The sequence below is a fragment of the Notothenia coriiceps genome, unplaced genomic scaffold, assembly GCF_000735185.1.
Source record: "Notothenia coriiceps isolate Sejong01 unplaced genomic scaffold, NC01 NC01_scaffold00000969, whole genome shotgun sequence".
In the NCBI taxonomy this organism is placed as follows: Eukaryota; Metazoa; Chordata; class Actinopteri; order Perciformes; family Nototheniidae; genus Notothenia; species Notothenia coriiceps.
The window spans coordinates 335,700-349,575 of record NW_011333670.1 but is presented as its reverse complement, the minus strand read 5'-3'; the positions used below and the strand labels follow the sequence as shown (position 1 = coordinate 349,575).

At 38.1% G+C, this 13,876-nt stretch overlaps 2 protein-coding genes across 2 annotated transcripts in view; both read right to left on the bottom strand.

Annotated features, from left to right (window-relative positions):
* The window catches only part of epha4b (eph receptor A4b), a 177,462-nt gene that overhangs the window by 30,043 nt on the left and 133,543 nt on the right, over positions 1–13,876 (bottom strand). The gene's annotated exons all lie outside the window — the stretch shown is intronic.
* On the bottom strand, positions 7,928–10,425 carry LOC104958225 (pleckstrin homology domain-containing family F member 2-like). The gene is made up of 2 exons (XM_010785957.1): positions 10,154–10,425; positions 7,928–9,372 (listed from the first exon to the last, which is right to left on the bottom strand). The coding sequence occupies exons 1-2, from the start codon at positions 10,395–10,397 to the stop codon at positions 8,789–8,791; spliced, it is 828 nt and encodes a 275-aa protein (XP_010784259.1). The 5' UTR covers positions 10,398–10,425; the 3' UTR covers positions 7,928–8,788.

The window sequence follows — 13,876 nt, the reverse complement described above, 5'->3', positions numbered from 1 at the left end:
TTTTTTTTTTTTATTCTCTGTCAAAGCGTCTTTGAGTATCCTGAAAAGCGCTATACAAGTCTCATGTATTATTATTATTATTATTATTATTAAATGTTTTTAACCTTGATTTAAAAGAACCCAGGGTTGGGGCGAACCTCAGAATTGCAGGCAGTTTGTTCCAGCTTGTAGTGCATACATGCTAAAAGCTGCCTCAGCAAATTTCGTTCTGACTGTGTTGGAAAAACAGAAACAAAACTGCAATAATAAAGCAGAGAGAGTAGTCTTATTCGACCAATCGAGAAATGACTGGAAGTCGAATGTGAGGCGTATAAATGTGCCTTTTTTATCTCCAAAGGAACTGTAATAGTACAGGACTTCAATGATTTAGCATTGCACCCCTATAACATGGTCTGATTAGGATAGAGAGTTTAGATTCAGAAGAACCAGAGATGTTGTTTTCCCAGCATGCACTGGGTGAGTTGCATGTTAAAACCATACAGTCTATGGTTAAAACCCACAGGATTCACTGTCTATTCACACACCATTCCAGTCCCAGCTCACATAAAAGTGACTGACCAAGGTTTTTTTATTTCGTCTACATTCTCTTTCCATACATTGTCTTCATGTCCATTACCAGACGTTACAGTATATGGTTTCCATTAAGAGCAGCATTTGCATTGATTAAATTAAAAAATAATTAACTGCCTCCAACTGGAGGGTGGACACTTGCCGCTCGATTAATGAATAGCTGTGGAATGGACAGAGATAAAAAGAGCTTTGCTGATTGTAAATTGGACAGTATGAGAATATATTACACTTCCACTTAAATACATCTTTAAAGAGAATTCACTTGATGTTGAATCGTCGGCGCTCCAATGCACGGAGGGTTTTACCATGGGGAAGTTAACTGATACTCTTTTGGGGCTGCACTGCAGACAATTAATACTGAGTGGACGATGATCTATAGAAAGGGCCCAGAGTCATTTTTCTCATGAGTCAGGTACATTTTATGATTTAGAGTGGTTAATATTGCTCTGAACTTCAGCTGCAATGATTAGTGTATCACAGAGTCCAAAAAGTGTGCCAGTCATCATTCTCAAAGAAGCAAATGCACACAAATGGTATTAATTAGGCATTTAGCCGTAGTGCGTTTATGATGGCACATACATTAAAAAAATATGTGGATAATATTTCAATTTTTTTTTTGCAATTGAAGCAGCATAGTGGGGTTTTAACACAGATTCTGTGATGGCCATTTTGTCTCTTAATAAACCACAGAGATTAAAATTCAAGATTTGACTGGATGTATGTGTTATTTTATTTTTAAGTTGTCGTACTTTGATGAAAGATGCCGGACAAAATTTAATTTGAAATTGTGTACTACACTTGTATAGAACAGTTGTGTATGCCTACATGGATCTAAGAGGTATGAAAGAGAAAAGACAAACTAGGAATAGAACAGAACTAAGTAGTAGCTTAAAGGCAGAACAATTATAATTTATTTTACCAAATTGTGTTTAAAATTCAATGAAATCCTGTTTAGGGCCACAAAAACATTTGTATGTTTGTGCCTCATTTATCCCGCAGTGTCTGCCTGAAAGCAGCCTTATCTTGAAGCACAAACACACACACACACACACACACACACACACACACACACACACACACACACACACACACACACACACACACACTGCTTTGACTCAGAACATCATCAGGAAAAATGTAAACAAATTAAATCTTTGCATTGTGTAACTGTAAAGACCTTAAAGCACAACATGTATTCTGCTTATAAAGTCATAAAGTGGGACAAATTAATTGCATGTTTAACTATAAAATCAGTTTTCCGTTTGAAGTTTCCTGCCGCTAAGCATGCTGGGAATTGTGTTTGTAGTGTGTGTGACATCACATGTGACCTTAATGGAATGACATCCTCACAGTTGAGAGTAGAATCGATGACATCACATGGCTTAGATCTAGACATTGCAAGGAGAGCTCTGAAGTGCCGTAATTCCTCAGTTGTTCAGTTCAGAGCGGTGAGTAGTACACATATTCAGTCAGAGCAAAAAAACGTCACAGTTTTCTCGACAAAATACGTACTACTTTAACACATAGATTTGTATTCCTACGCACAAAACAAGTCCACAGACAGTGCCATGGAGGGAACAATGTCAGACCAGAGCAACAAGGAGACATCCGACAGCCAGAAAGATGAGAGTCTCCTGCAGTTTGACGCAGAGACCGTCAAACTGCTCATGATGAGAGGAGATGAACTCTTTGAGTGTGTGACAATCTGTGAGGAAAGATACAGCGCTCTGGAGGAGGAGATGGAAGCTAAAGAGGCTCAACACAAGCAGCAGCTGGAGGAGAACCTGGTGACCATAAACCTGCTGAAGAGAAGAGAGGAAGAACTCCTTCAGAGCCAGGAGAAGTCCACCAAGGACCTGGCTGAGACACAACAGAGCTGGGAGAGTGGGAAACAAGGCATGAAGTATGTAGTGGACGAGAAAAACAACCAGGCCACTAGAAACCACACCTTGGAGAGCGAAAAACAAAAGATGGAATGGAAAGTGAAAGGGGTGATGAAGCACAACAGTCAGCAGACCTTTAGAATCCAAACCTTGGAGAAGGAAGTCCAAAAGTTGGTGCTCCAGTTGAAAAAGCAGGGAGAAAAGATCTCTGGAGACCAACAACCGATGGAGACCAAACTAAAAGAGGTGTCTCAGGAAAAGGACGACCTTGCAAAGAAGAACCTGAGCTGTGAGACTGAGCTCAAACAGGTGGAGGAGGAGAATGAGCGTCTGGCAAAGAACAACAAAAGCTGGGAGACGGATGTCAAACAGCTGAAAGACCAGATGAGAGAGAAGGAGGAAAAGTTCTCCAAAGACCTGGCCGAAAAACACCTGAGCTGGGAGACTAAGTTAAAACAGGTGGAGGCTAAATGCAAACAGGTGGAGAAGCAAAAGAATCACTTGGCCAAGATGAAAAAAAGCTGGGAGACGGATGTCAAACAGCTTAAAGACCAGATGAGAGAGCAGGAGGAAAAGTTCTCCAAAGACCTGGCTGAAAAACACCTGAGCTGGGAGAGTGAGAAACATCAGCTGGAGGACGAGAGGAGAGAGATGGAGACTACATTAAAACAGTTGGAGGAATCCAAGAAGAAGCTGGTGGAGGAGAACCACAGCTTGGAGTTGGACGTCAAACTGAAGGACTTGCTAGTGAAGCAGTTTGAGAAAGACATGGAGGTGCAGCAGGAAAAGTCCTCCAAACAACACCAGAGCTGGGAAACCAAGGCCAGTTTGATGGAGACTGAAATACAAGAGGTCACTCAGGAGAAAGAGGACCTGGCTCAGACACTTCAGAGCCAGGCGACTGAATTCAAAGAGATACAGGCTCAGTTACATCAGGCAGAGGATGAGAACAACCTGAGCTGGGAGACAAAAGTCCAGCAGCTTGAAGAGGAGATGAAGGAGCAGAAGGAGAAGTGCTCCAGAGACCTGAGCCAGAAACACCAGAGCTGGGAGGCCATGGTTCATCTGATGGAGACTCAACTGGAGGAGGCGAAGGAGGAGAAGGACGACCTCGCTCAGACTCGACTGAGCTGGGAGGCTAAGGAGAAGAAGATGGAGGAGGAGAAGACACTTCTGGAGGACCTCTGTCTTCACATGAAGAGTAAGAGCAGAGGATTCTTCGCTCGCAGGAGGGCGACTGAGGAAAGGGACGCCATTTTGCAGAAGATGCTATGCAAGATGCAAGAGAAGGAGATGGGAAAGGAAGCAAAGGGGGAGAAAGAGGAGAAGGAGGAGGCTGGACGTCAGTAGCTGCCTTTTCCTCTCCTCTTCTCCTCCTCCCTTTCCCCTCACCTCCTTCCTCCTACCTCACCCCTTACTGCCTTCCCCTTTTCATACTCAGGGTTTTCTCCTGGAGCTCAGGTTTTCCCACAATCTGTATAATAGATGTAAAAAAACTCACTATTAAGTCCCTCCCCCTTTTACTGTACTTCCTGCTACCTCACCCTCCCTCCCCTTACTCCATGCTTTGTTTACTTTACCTCCCTCCTCCATTTCCCATTTTCATATTTAGTGTTTTTTAGTTGTGTTTAGACTTGATTTTATGATAAAATGTTAATTAAATGTATTCTGTGTGTGCCTCACTGTGTAAACATATACAGTATATATTCATTACTTTATGACATGTTGGTTACTAAAGTACCGGTATCTGTTCTATTTGTGATTTAAACCACTTTGAATGTAATAAATACAACAACAATAGAAGATGTCTGTGCAGATTGTTCTTGGTGTTTCTACTTTTGGGTTCAATTACATTGTTTTGTTTTTGTTGTTTTTCAAAAATGTGGTGATTTCATAAGAGCTGTTCAAGTATTCAAATGTGTTTATCAGGGTTTATTGAAAGTATATATAAATTAAATCTTGTTGGGTTGGATCAATGTGCTGCTGCTGGTCTCTATATTGATGTGAAGTTTCTGCTTTATTCTGATGATGATGATGATGATGTTCTCTACTGTCTCAAACTTAAAAAATACAACAACAGCTGCACGTAGTACAAAAGTACTGTAAGAACTGGCAGTAAATATGAAGAAAGCTGAGGTCATGAACATTCATATTTAGGGTTTTCTCCGAGCTCAAGTTCGCCCGCAACTCATTTTCATAACACAATTAGGATTTAAAAAGACTTGATTTAAAAATAAAAATGTTAATTACATGTGTTATGTGTGTGCCTCACTGTGTAAACATATACAGTATATATTCATCATTACTGTATGACATGTCATGACCGAAAGAACGAGATCGCGGATACAAGCGGCCGAGATGGGTTTTCTCCGCAGGGTGGCTGGTGTCTCCCTTAGGGATAAGGTGAGAAGTTCAGTCATCAGGGAGGGACTCGGAGTTGAACCGCTCCTCCTTCGCGTCGAAAGGAGCCAGTTGAGGTGGTTCGGGCACCTAGTTAGGATGCCACCTGGGCGCCTCCCTAGGGAGGTGTTCCAGGCACATCCAGCTGGGAAGAGACCAAGGGGTAGACCTAGAACCAGGTGGAGGGATTATATCTCTTCGCTGGCCTGGGAGCGCCTTGGGATCCCCCAGTCAGAGCTGGTTGATGTGACCAGGGAAAAGAAAGTTTGGGGCTCTCTGCTGGAACTGCTACCTCCGAGACCCGACCACGGATAAGCGGGAGAAGATGGATGGATGGATGCATGTATGACATGTTGGTTACTAAAGTACTGTTCATTTTATGTTTTAATCAACACTGAATTTCATAAATAAAATAACCCATGGTATGAAATAGAAGATGTATGTATAGTTCTTGGTGTTTTTATATTGTCTCATTGTACACGTCCAATCCCATTATTGTGTTATTTTAGTTTTTTTCAAATGTGTTCATTTCATACAAGCTGGTCAAATATTATTGGACTCGACTCCTCAAAACATTGAGTTTAAAAGATTAACATTTAATTTTATCAACAGAAACATATAGTGTCAAAATAGAGACAAATAACAAGAGTGACTCGAGAAACGACATATGTGATGTGATCTTAATTGAACAACAAAATCATTTAAAGGTTCCCTATTATGCAAAATGTCTTTAATACAAATGTGTCCCCATGTGCGTTAAGAGCCTCAAAGTTTCAGCAAAAAAGGCTTTCTCTCTTTCCCTCCAAATCAAAGTATTTGAAAGCCTTTCAAAAATGTGGTTTGGGTTCACAGTTGACCTCACTTATAACATAGGCAATTATTATCCGCAAAACTTAGGCTACCAAAGTAAAAATCCTACGATGTATAGGATTTAAATACTATGGAAGTGCTTTGATTTTATACATAGGTCACATATAGGTCACTAGGCCCTAGATGTCTATGCTTTTATAATACATTGAATCATTGTGTGTATGTTTGTTGGTTCAATGGGCAAATGAAGGCTCTTAGTGTCTGTTTTCGTTTATTTGTATTTACTATAGAAATATTATAGGAGCTGAGGTCCATTTCCAACATTTTGGAGACCTTATTGTTGCTTCATTATTGCTGCATGAGTTATTTGGGGGACATGCATAGCTTGGACCTCATCCTGATTGACGGCCTAAGACAATGCTAAGACTTGGACAAAGATTTGACTGTCAGCAGGTAATTGTTGTCTTTACTTGGCAAATACAACAAGTCTGTCACGGTGAGATAATCCAACAACAACACCTAGCGTTTACATCATCACTGAGAGTGCTTTACTTGAAAAACAAGAGGGAAGAGATTATCAATCTTTAGAAACCAAGTTACAACAAACAAGTACCTTCTACAACTACTAATAGAGCACTAAGATTGGACCAATGAACGGCCCCACAAACAAACTCTGAATGAATTTGAAATGGGTTTGTTACCGTAAAATAGGCTACGCTTCCTTGTTCCTAGAATAAATGTAAAACAGGTTTGAGGCTACATTCAAAATAAAGGTGCGCCCAAGATTAAAGTGTTTGCAGATGTTACATTAGAGTTACATTTTAGGGAAGCATTAGGAACAACAAAATACTTTACTGGCAACCATTCATGTTAAATGTCTCTGCTTTCTCAGTCTTTGGGCTACTCCTGGTAAAAGCAGCTTATATGGATATACATAGGCTATCCATATGTATGTAAACAACAACAATGCAGTTCTAAAAATCTGAAACAATCTGAAACAAAATGTATTAACTTATAATAAATAAGATAATAAAAAATGTCAGCTTCATGTAGTGAAATAAGGAGTTCATTATTAGATCTGTAAATAGACATTATGAAATGTAATAATCACATTAATACATTTTTATAAATTAACCAAAAGTTAAAGAAATCATTAACATTTTATTTTATAATTCAATTTCAATAATAACTGGATTTATTTAAAAAACATGTTATTTAATTTTTTGCAAAATGCTATATTTCCAAGTTCTGTTTTTCTTTCATTTTATAACTTTTTAAGACTGTGTTTTAAACAGACGTCACCTTTTCAACTTTTCCCAAAACAAGCTCAATAAATCCTACAAGATTTAGCCTGTTCTGTATGCATGTAGCATTAGCTATTAGCTATATGGCTTGGTAGATAGCCTACGTTGTTTAGTTTCTAAAGACTTTAGTTATTTAGTTTAAGTTTAGTTACTTCGTTTTGTTTCTGGTTTTATTTATAGAAGCAGCCTTTCAGCTAGTTCATTCAGATCAATGTTAGCATCTGTTGTTTCTCTAGCTAACAGAAGCTACTGTAGCTGTGAGTTTATCACTTAGCAACAAAGAGAATAGTCTGTTAGCATCGTTTGCTATCGCGTGTTAGCTTAAGCAACAACAGATATTAGTTTCTATGTTTTTGTACTGTGTTTATGGAGTAGTATAGGCAGGTAGATATTTGATTCAGGATTACTTTGACATTACAGATGCTTAACTGTACTGTAGCTAACATTAGCTTACTGGCTAGTTGTTGAGCTTGCTGGTTGAAGATGTAGGGAAAGTGATATTAAGTGGCACAACTGTCACAAGTAGGGAAATTATGAACATATCAAATACAAAATAATTAATTTGTCATGAAATACTGTTATTGGTAAAAGGCCAAATGACAAAAAAAACATATTTTACTCCTACCATACTTCTGTTTTTATATAAATAAGAAGGATGAAATAACACTTTATGATAATGAGTTAAGTTTAATTAAGTCTTAAATTATTTCAAAAGTTGTAGTTTCATGTATTTTCCTTATGTATTGTTGTGATTATAGGTCTCATATCTCTATATGTATTTGATTCCACATTGGAGCTTTATGAAAATAATCCCAAGAGTGAGCCTATATCAATTTCATTTAAACTGAGGAAGTTAAAAATAAGGTGTTTCAGAACACAAAAAGAATATTGATGCATCTAACATGACTCTTAATAATAAAACAATAACAGACATCCTTGACATATATTGTAAGTGCTTTATTGTATTTTGGATCATTTCAGCAGGTGTGCAAAACATTTTTCATAAGTAAACAGTAAATCAACACATATTTCACATTCTCTTGTATAAACAGTACATAATGACACTCAGAGAGACTATACAGTAAGTTTTGCATGAATCACACTACACTAATGAATGCAATAAAAAGATATGAAAAACAAAAACCCGAAATCTTGCCAGGTATATTTGTTTAATATCTAGTCAGAATATAGATAGAGAACTTTATTTATCCCGAAGGAAATTGTTGTGGCAGAGTTACAAAATACAATAAACAGCAGCATAGTAATAAAACTGTACACTAACAGTGCAGTAAAAAGAGCAATTAAATATCTACAGGAAACATAGACGGTCACATCATTAATGTAAATATTACCAGTAATTAATGTAAATTACCAGAATATGTCTTTACACCTGATATATGACATAATAACTTCAGAAGTAACAATGCAGTGAGAAGTCGGGTGTTGTTTTTAGACAATGCATCATCTTGTTAAGTCAAGTCTTAGATGAAACACATATCTATTAGAAAATCACCAACTGACATCAGAAAACAGAAAACTTTTTAGCATTTGCGGCTTATATTCTAACACAAAATGTCCTGATTCTGGTCAAATATAATTCAAAATGAGTTCTCCCAGCTAATTACAAGATCTGATTTATCTAAATATCTCGTCTTATTTCAAGAAATATTACACCAAGCAAATGTTCTCTTGTTCTATTGGCAGATTTTTGTACTTATTTCAAGTGAAAACGGCATTTTTTCCAGTGTGCATACAATTACATGGTTCAATTCTCTTTGTAACAATGTTCTCAATTGACTTCAAATCCGTTTTCCATGGCATTCAACGCAGATGCATCGGTCGTGGTGCAACATAGGTGTCACTACCTCCCCAGTTTCCATTCTGGTAGTCTAGCCAGCTGCTGGAAACCTCATTCTGCATTGTCTTTCCTCCTTCCTCTTCATCACTGCATGCTCCCTCATCATCCTCCTCTGTACTTCTCTTTCTAGGGATGTCTCCTCTCAGTCGAGACATCTCCTCCTTCTTCTTGTGGCAGAGACAGCAGATCCTCAACCTCTTTGTGGGGTGAATGTGATCTATCACTGCTCGCTGCTTGGAGCATGCATTGCAGACCAAAAAGCCACATTTTCGGCAGTGGTGTCGGCGTTCGATGAGACTGAAAATTTTGAAGCAGCGCATGCATTTGTAGGCGGCCCTGTCTGGGATCCAGGTTACAGCAAACGTGGATCCGGGTCGGTTGCCACGCCGCTTCAGAAGGTTTAACCGACTGTTTCCAATGTTCTCCATCCAGGTCTGCTTCTCTTCGAGCGAATCGGCGGACACAAAAAACGACTTGCATGGTGTACGGACCAGCCATTTGTAACTCAATCCCTCCTTGTCTTCTATGTCCTCTAGCATGATGTCCTCTGAAATGACATGGGAAGATATTGTTAACATTGCAAAAAACACATGGATACTATGGTGTGGTCAACACGCTTGCACAGAAAGACTTGAGGTGGATATTTGTCCTTTTCATTCAGTTGATTGCTGTCAAATAAATATATTTTCTGACCTTACCCATGCAGTATTCAGCTGTACTGATAATTTCATTTTAAAGGCTTTGGGATAACAACTTTTGAAACTTCTTCAGGTGCATCGATACAACAGGTGTTGTGAGGTGTTTCCATCATGTTTTAAAAGAAAGGGTTGTTTTAACCACACTTGTTTAACCTGATCGTAAATGAAGACATGGGGCTGTGCCAGTATTTTTTTTGGAAAAATGTAGAACTACATTGACCAAACTCAAATGTAATTGGTATGTCCAAAATTGGCGAAGTGCACTTTGCTCAGTTGAGTAGTTAAGGTAGCATGGTGATATGTTGTCATTGTTTTGTGCGGCATACTTTAAATTCCATGCACCTCCATTGAATTGCTGTTGCAGATATCTAATGCCCGTGAATACAAAGTCACAAGAGAGCCAAACTAAAACAAATACTTGATCACTAAAGCTTCTACAGAGGTATAGATACCAACAGATCATCGTTATGCAGATATAGACTTTTTGCACTACTTTGTATTTTATTATATATGTTGCATTGTTGGAGGAGCTCAGGTCAGAAGAATTTCATTGCCATTTCTACACTGTAGCTTTGAGCATATATGACAATAAAACATTTGAATTGAATCTGTCGGACTAGATCTGCTTACCTAGAGGGATGGCTTTCTGTTTTTTGTGCCAGCGTCCGTTCAGGATGATGCTGCCGTACACCAGCATGTCGTTGAACAGAAAGAACACTTTAGGCTCAGGTTTCCTCCGTCCCTGTTTTATGAGACGACCCTGACCCACCAGAACTCTCCCTGGCTGGCATAGATGCCTCCCTGCCGGGCCGAATGAAGTCTCAACGGCTTGGATACGCTTACGGTTCTCCTTCTCAAACGTTACCAGATCCATCGTGGTGAAATCATATGTGTAGCACTGAAATCACAGAAGAGCCAACAGTCCCTTTATTTATACAGGCAGGTGTCGCAATGGGAGTTTCCAAAGTTTGATTGATGACAAACACGTCAGGCAAGAAATAAACAAAAAAAGAGGGCGGAGCACTCACATCTGCACACTTATGTAAATATATTTAACATGTTCATTTTCAAGGTTTTACTGTGATATCTTGTTTCAACAGTTAATTTATCCATTTTTTTAATTATTATTTAAATTTGGATTCTATTCCGAAATGATGAATTCTAATATAAGTATGAATATAAGACACCATGTGTAATTAAATAATAATGACTGCAAAAGACTTTGTTATTCAACCCCTGAGGCAGATTGGACTTGTAAGACTGGTTCAGTCGATCAATCAGCAGCTAGAGTGAATAATAAACAAACTTGACTGGTAACTCACTTACTGTACTTGTTAGTCACTTATGCAATCTGTGCCAAAACTACGCACATCATCGCATGAGAGACACTTCTCACAGACACTACGTAATGAAGCAAAGTCAGTACTATATTTTCGGTAAACAAAGGCGTGGCAAAATAAAAGGGGATCTCCAAAGCATTGAGATAATAGGTTTGGAAATGAACAATGAGGAAATACCGGAAATACATGTAATTCTTCTTCCAATCTAAATGAATGAATTTGCATTTAAGTATTTTTGTAATTACATGTGCTATTTTAAAAGCTGAAGTACCTCCCAATGCAAACAATGGAGGTTGTGCGACCAAAGCAATATAGAAATAAAATAAGCTCATGTGTTTTTTTCCACTATTTAATACCAATATATCGGTGTTGAAAATAATCTACTGTACATTTATTGTGTCAGTCAAGCAATCTGTAGTGATTTGCTACAGCTATCGCTAACGTTGCTAGCCAGTCATTACTTGAAGCAACAGCTGCTGTGTGCCATTTCAGAAAACTCTACACAGTCGAAATTCACACACTGAGCAAGTGTTAACAAACCTGCAGTGTACTCAGCGAAGGATCAGTGTACCATGCTAGGAGCTGTGTGAGGCCAGAGGCAGTGCATTATGCTATCGTTGCAATGCTAACATGCTCACAACAACAAGGCTAGTATTCTGATGTTGGGCCGATATAATTGTTGTTATAGAAACTAGCATGTTAGCTCACAAAGATGTTGTGATTGTGTGTTCCGTAATGAAGCAAAGTAATGTACTGTAGGGAACATTTTTGACCTAAACAGGGCCCTAAGCGAAACATTTGACAGGTAAAACTAAAAAAGTAAAATCAAAGTGGAAGAAAATGTCAAAAAATGAAACTTATAGGCTATCTTCTCTTATTTAGCCATTAGGGAGTTTTAAGATAGGATTTTTTACAAAGTAATGATGAATACATAAGTGTCTGTGTTTGGAAGACTGGTTTAGTCAATCAATCAGCAGCTGGAGTAAAAAATAAAAACACTTTTCGGTGAACTTTTTCTCACGTCATCTCTGCCACAATATGCAAACAGCGTATTTTAAGACATGGCATCACAGACAACTTCCCCCATAGTGTAGATAAGATATTCAAAGCAGGCTTGGTTGATGTTTGGGGATCTCCAAATGTTGGGGAAATATGTTTGGGAAATACCTGTAAGGAAATACATTTTTATCTGCTAATTCACCCGTACTTCATTTGCATTACAAAACACTTCATTTGGACAAAATAAAGCTTGTCTGTTTATTTGAAAACATTATTCAATAGGAATTCACTTTGATTGGCTTTATGTATAATTATTCATAATATAAGATGTTACAAAGCTCCCCCTTTCTCTGTTATCTCTGTCTCATCCTTTCGCACAAGTATAAAGAAAACACAAACAGAAAAGGAGTTACGGGAATATTTGACAGCAAAGGTTTTTGAGTGAGAGCCTCTGGTAGACTTGTCTGACTACATTACGCTGCCAACAGATCAAAGCCAGGATTTCACAGCGTCTTCCTGCAACAACACACATATACATTTCAGAAGACACAGTTTCAGGCAAGAAAATCTTCCCCAAGTTTCCACAAAATGTGTTGCAGATGTTTGTTGTTGGGCAGCATGATGCATGTAATGTTCAAAGGAAATCTTTAGTATCTGGTTTATACTGTATGTGGAGCGAGAGTGAGAATACTACAAGAAAAAAGTAGTCTTACTTTCAATCCAAGTGGTATTTCAACTGTGATGAAATCAACTGCTGTGTGATGCAAGATCAATGAGCTTGCATGGTTGGCATCAATCTTGGTCAGAAACACAGTTTTGCTGGAATGATAAGATGCTTTCCCGCAACGCTTTATGACAGTCAAACATTTCCTGCCTTACCTTGGAAAGGATTACATTCTCAGTCAGAGGGCGCGAAAAGAAGAATGGTTAAATAATCTAAAACATGGGGACATTTTAAGCATACATAACCAGAGGTGGGAAAAACGAAGTCAATTTACTCAAGTACTGTACTTAAGAATACTTTACTTGAGTATTTCCATGTAATGCCTTTATTCTACTCCACTACAGCTCAGAGGTAAATGGTGTACTTTTACTCGACTACATGTATTTAATACCTTTAGTTACTTCACAGATGTGGATGAATGATGTGAAATATAATCAAGTGTTAAATCAGACTTTAGTTCCACCTGGAGTAAATCCACAAGCTACCCTGCAGTATACAAAGTCATTCAAACTAGCTGCACCTTTACCAGCTTTGAGAACACTTTCATGATCAATCATTATGAAACATATCTTATATATTATTCTGAAATGGACCAATCTGCACAATGACTACTTTTACTCAAGTACAAGATCTGAGTACTTCAACTTTTACTCAAGAACAAGATCTGAGTACTTCTACTTTAACTCAAGTACAAGATCTGAGTACTTCTACTTTTACTCAAGTACAAGATCTGAGTACTTCTACTTTAACTCAAGTACAAGATCTGAGTACTTCTACTTTTACTCAAGTACTTTTACTCAAGATCTGAGTACTTCAACTTTTACTCAAGAACAAGATCTGAATACTTCTACTTTTACTCAAGATCTGAGTACTTCTACTTTTACTCAAGTACAAGATCTGAGTACTTCTACTTTTACTCAAGTACAAGATCTGAGTACTTCTACTTTTACTCAAGATCTGAGTACTTCTACTTTTACTCAAGTACAAGATCTGAGTACTTCTACTTTTACTCAAGTACAAGATCTGAGTACTTCTACTTTTACTCAAGATCTGAGTACTTCTATTTTTACTCAAGTACAAGATCTGTGTACTTCTACTTTTACTAAAGTACAAGATCTGAGTACTTCTACTTTTACTCAAGATCTGAGTACTTCTACTTTTACTCAAGTACAAGATCTGAGTACTTCTACTTCTACTCAAGTACAAGATCTGAGTACTTCTCCCACCTCTGCACGAATGATGGTAGACATGGAAACTGTTTGATGTTGCTGTGTTAATAACTGTAACTAT

Excerpts from the sequence above, each read along its gene's own strand:
- LOC104958225 (XM_010785957.1), bottom strand. The coding sequence starts at position 10,397 with ATGGATCTGGTAACGTTTGAGAAGGAGAACCGTAAGCGTATCCAAGCC. Across the intron at positions 9,373-10,153 it reads ACAGAAAGCCATCCCTCTAG|AGGACATCATGCTAGAGGAC; the intron begins GTAAGCAGATCT and ends ATGTCATTTCAG.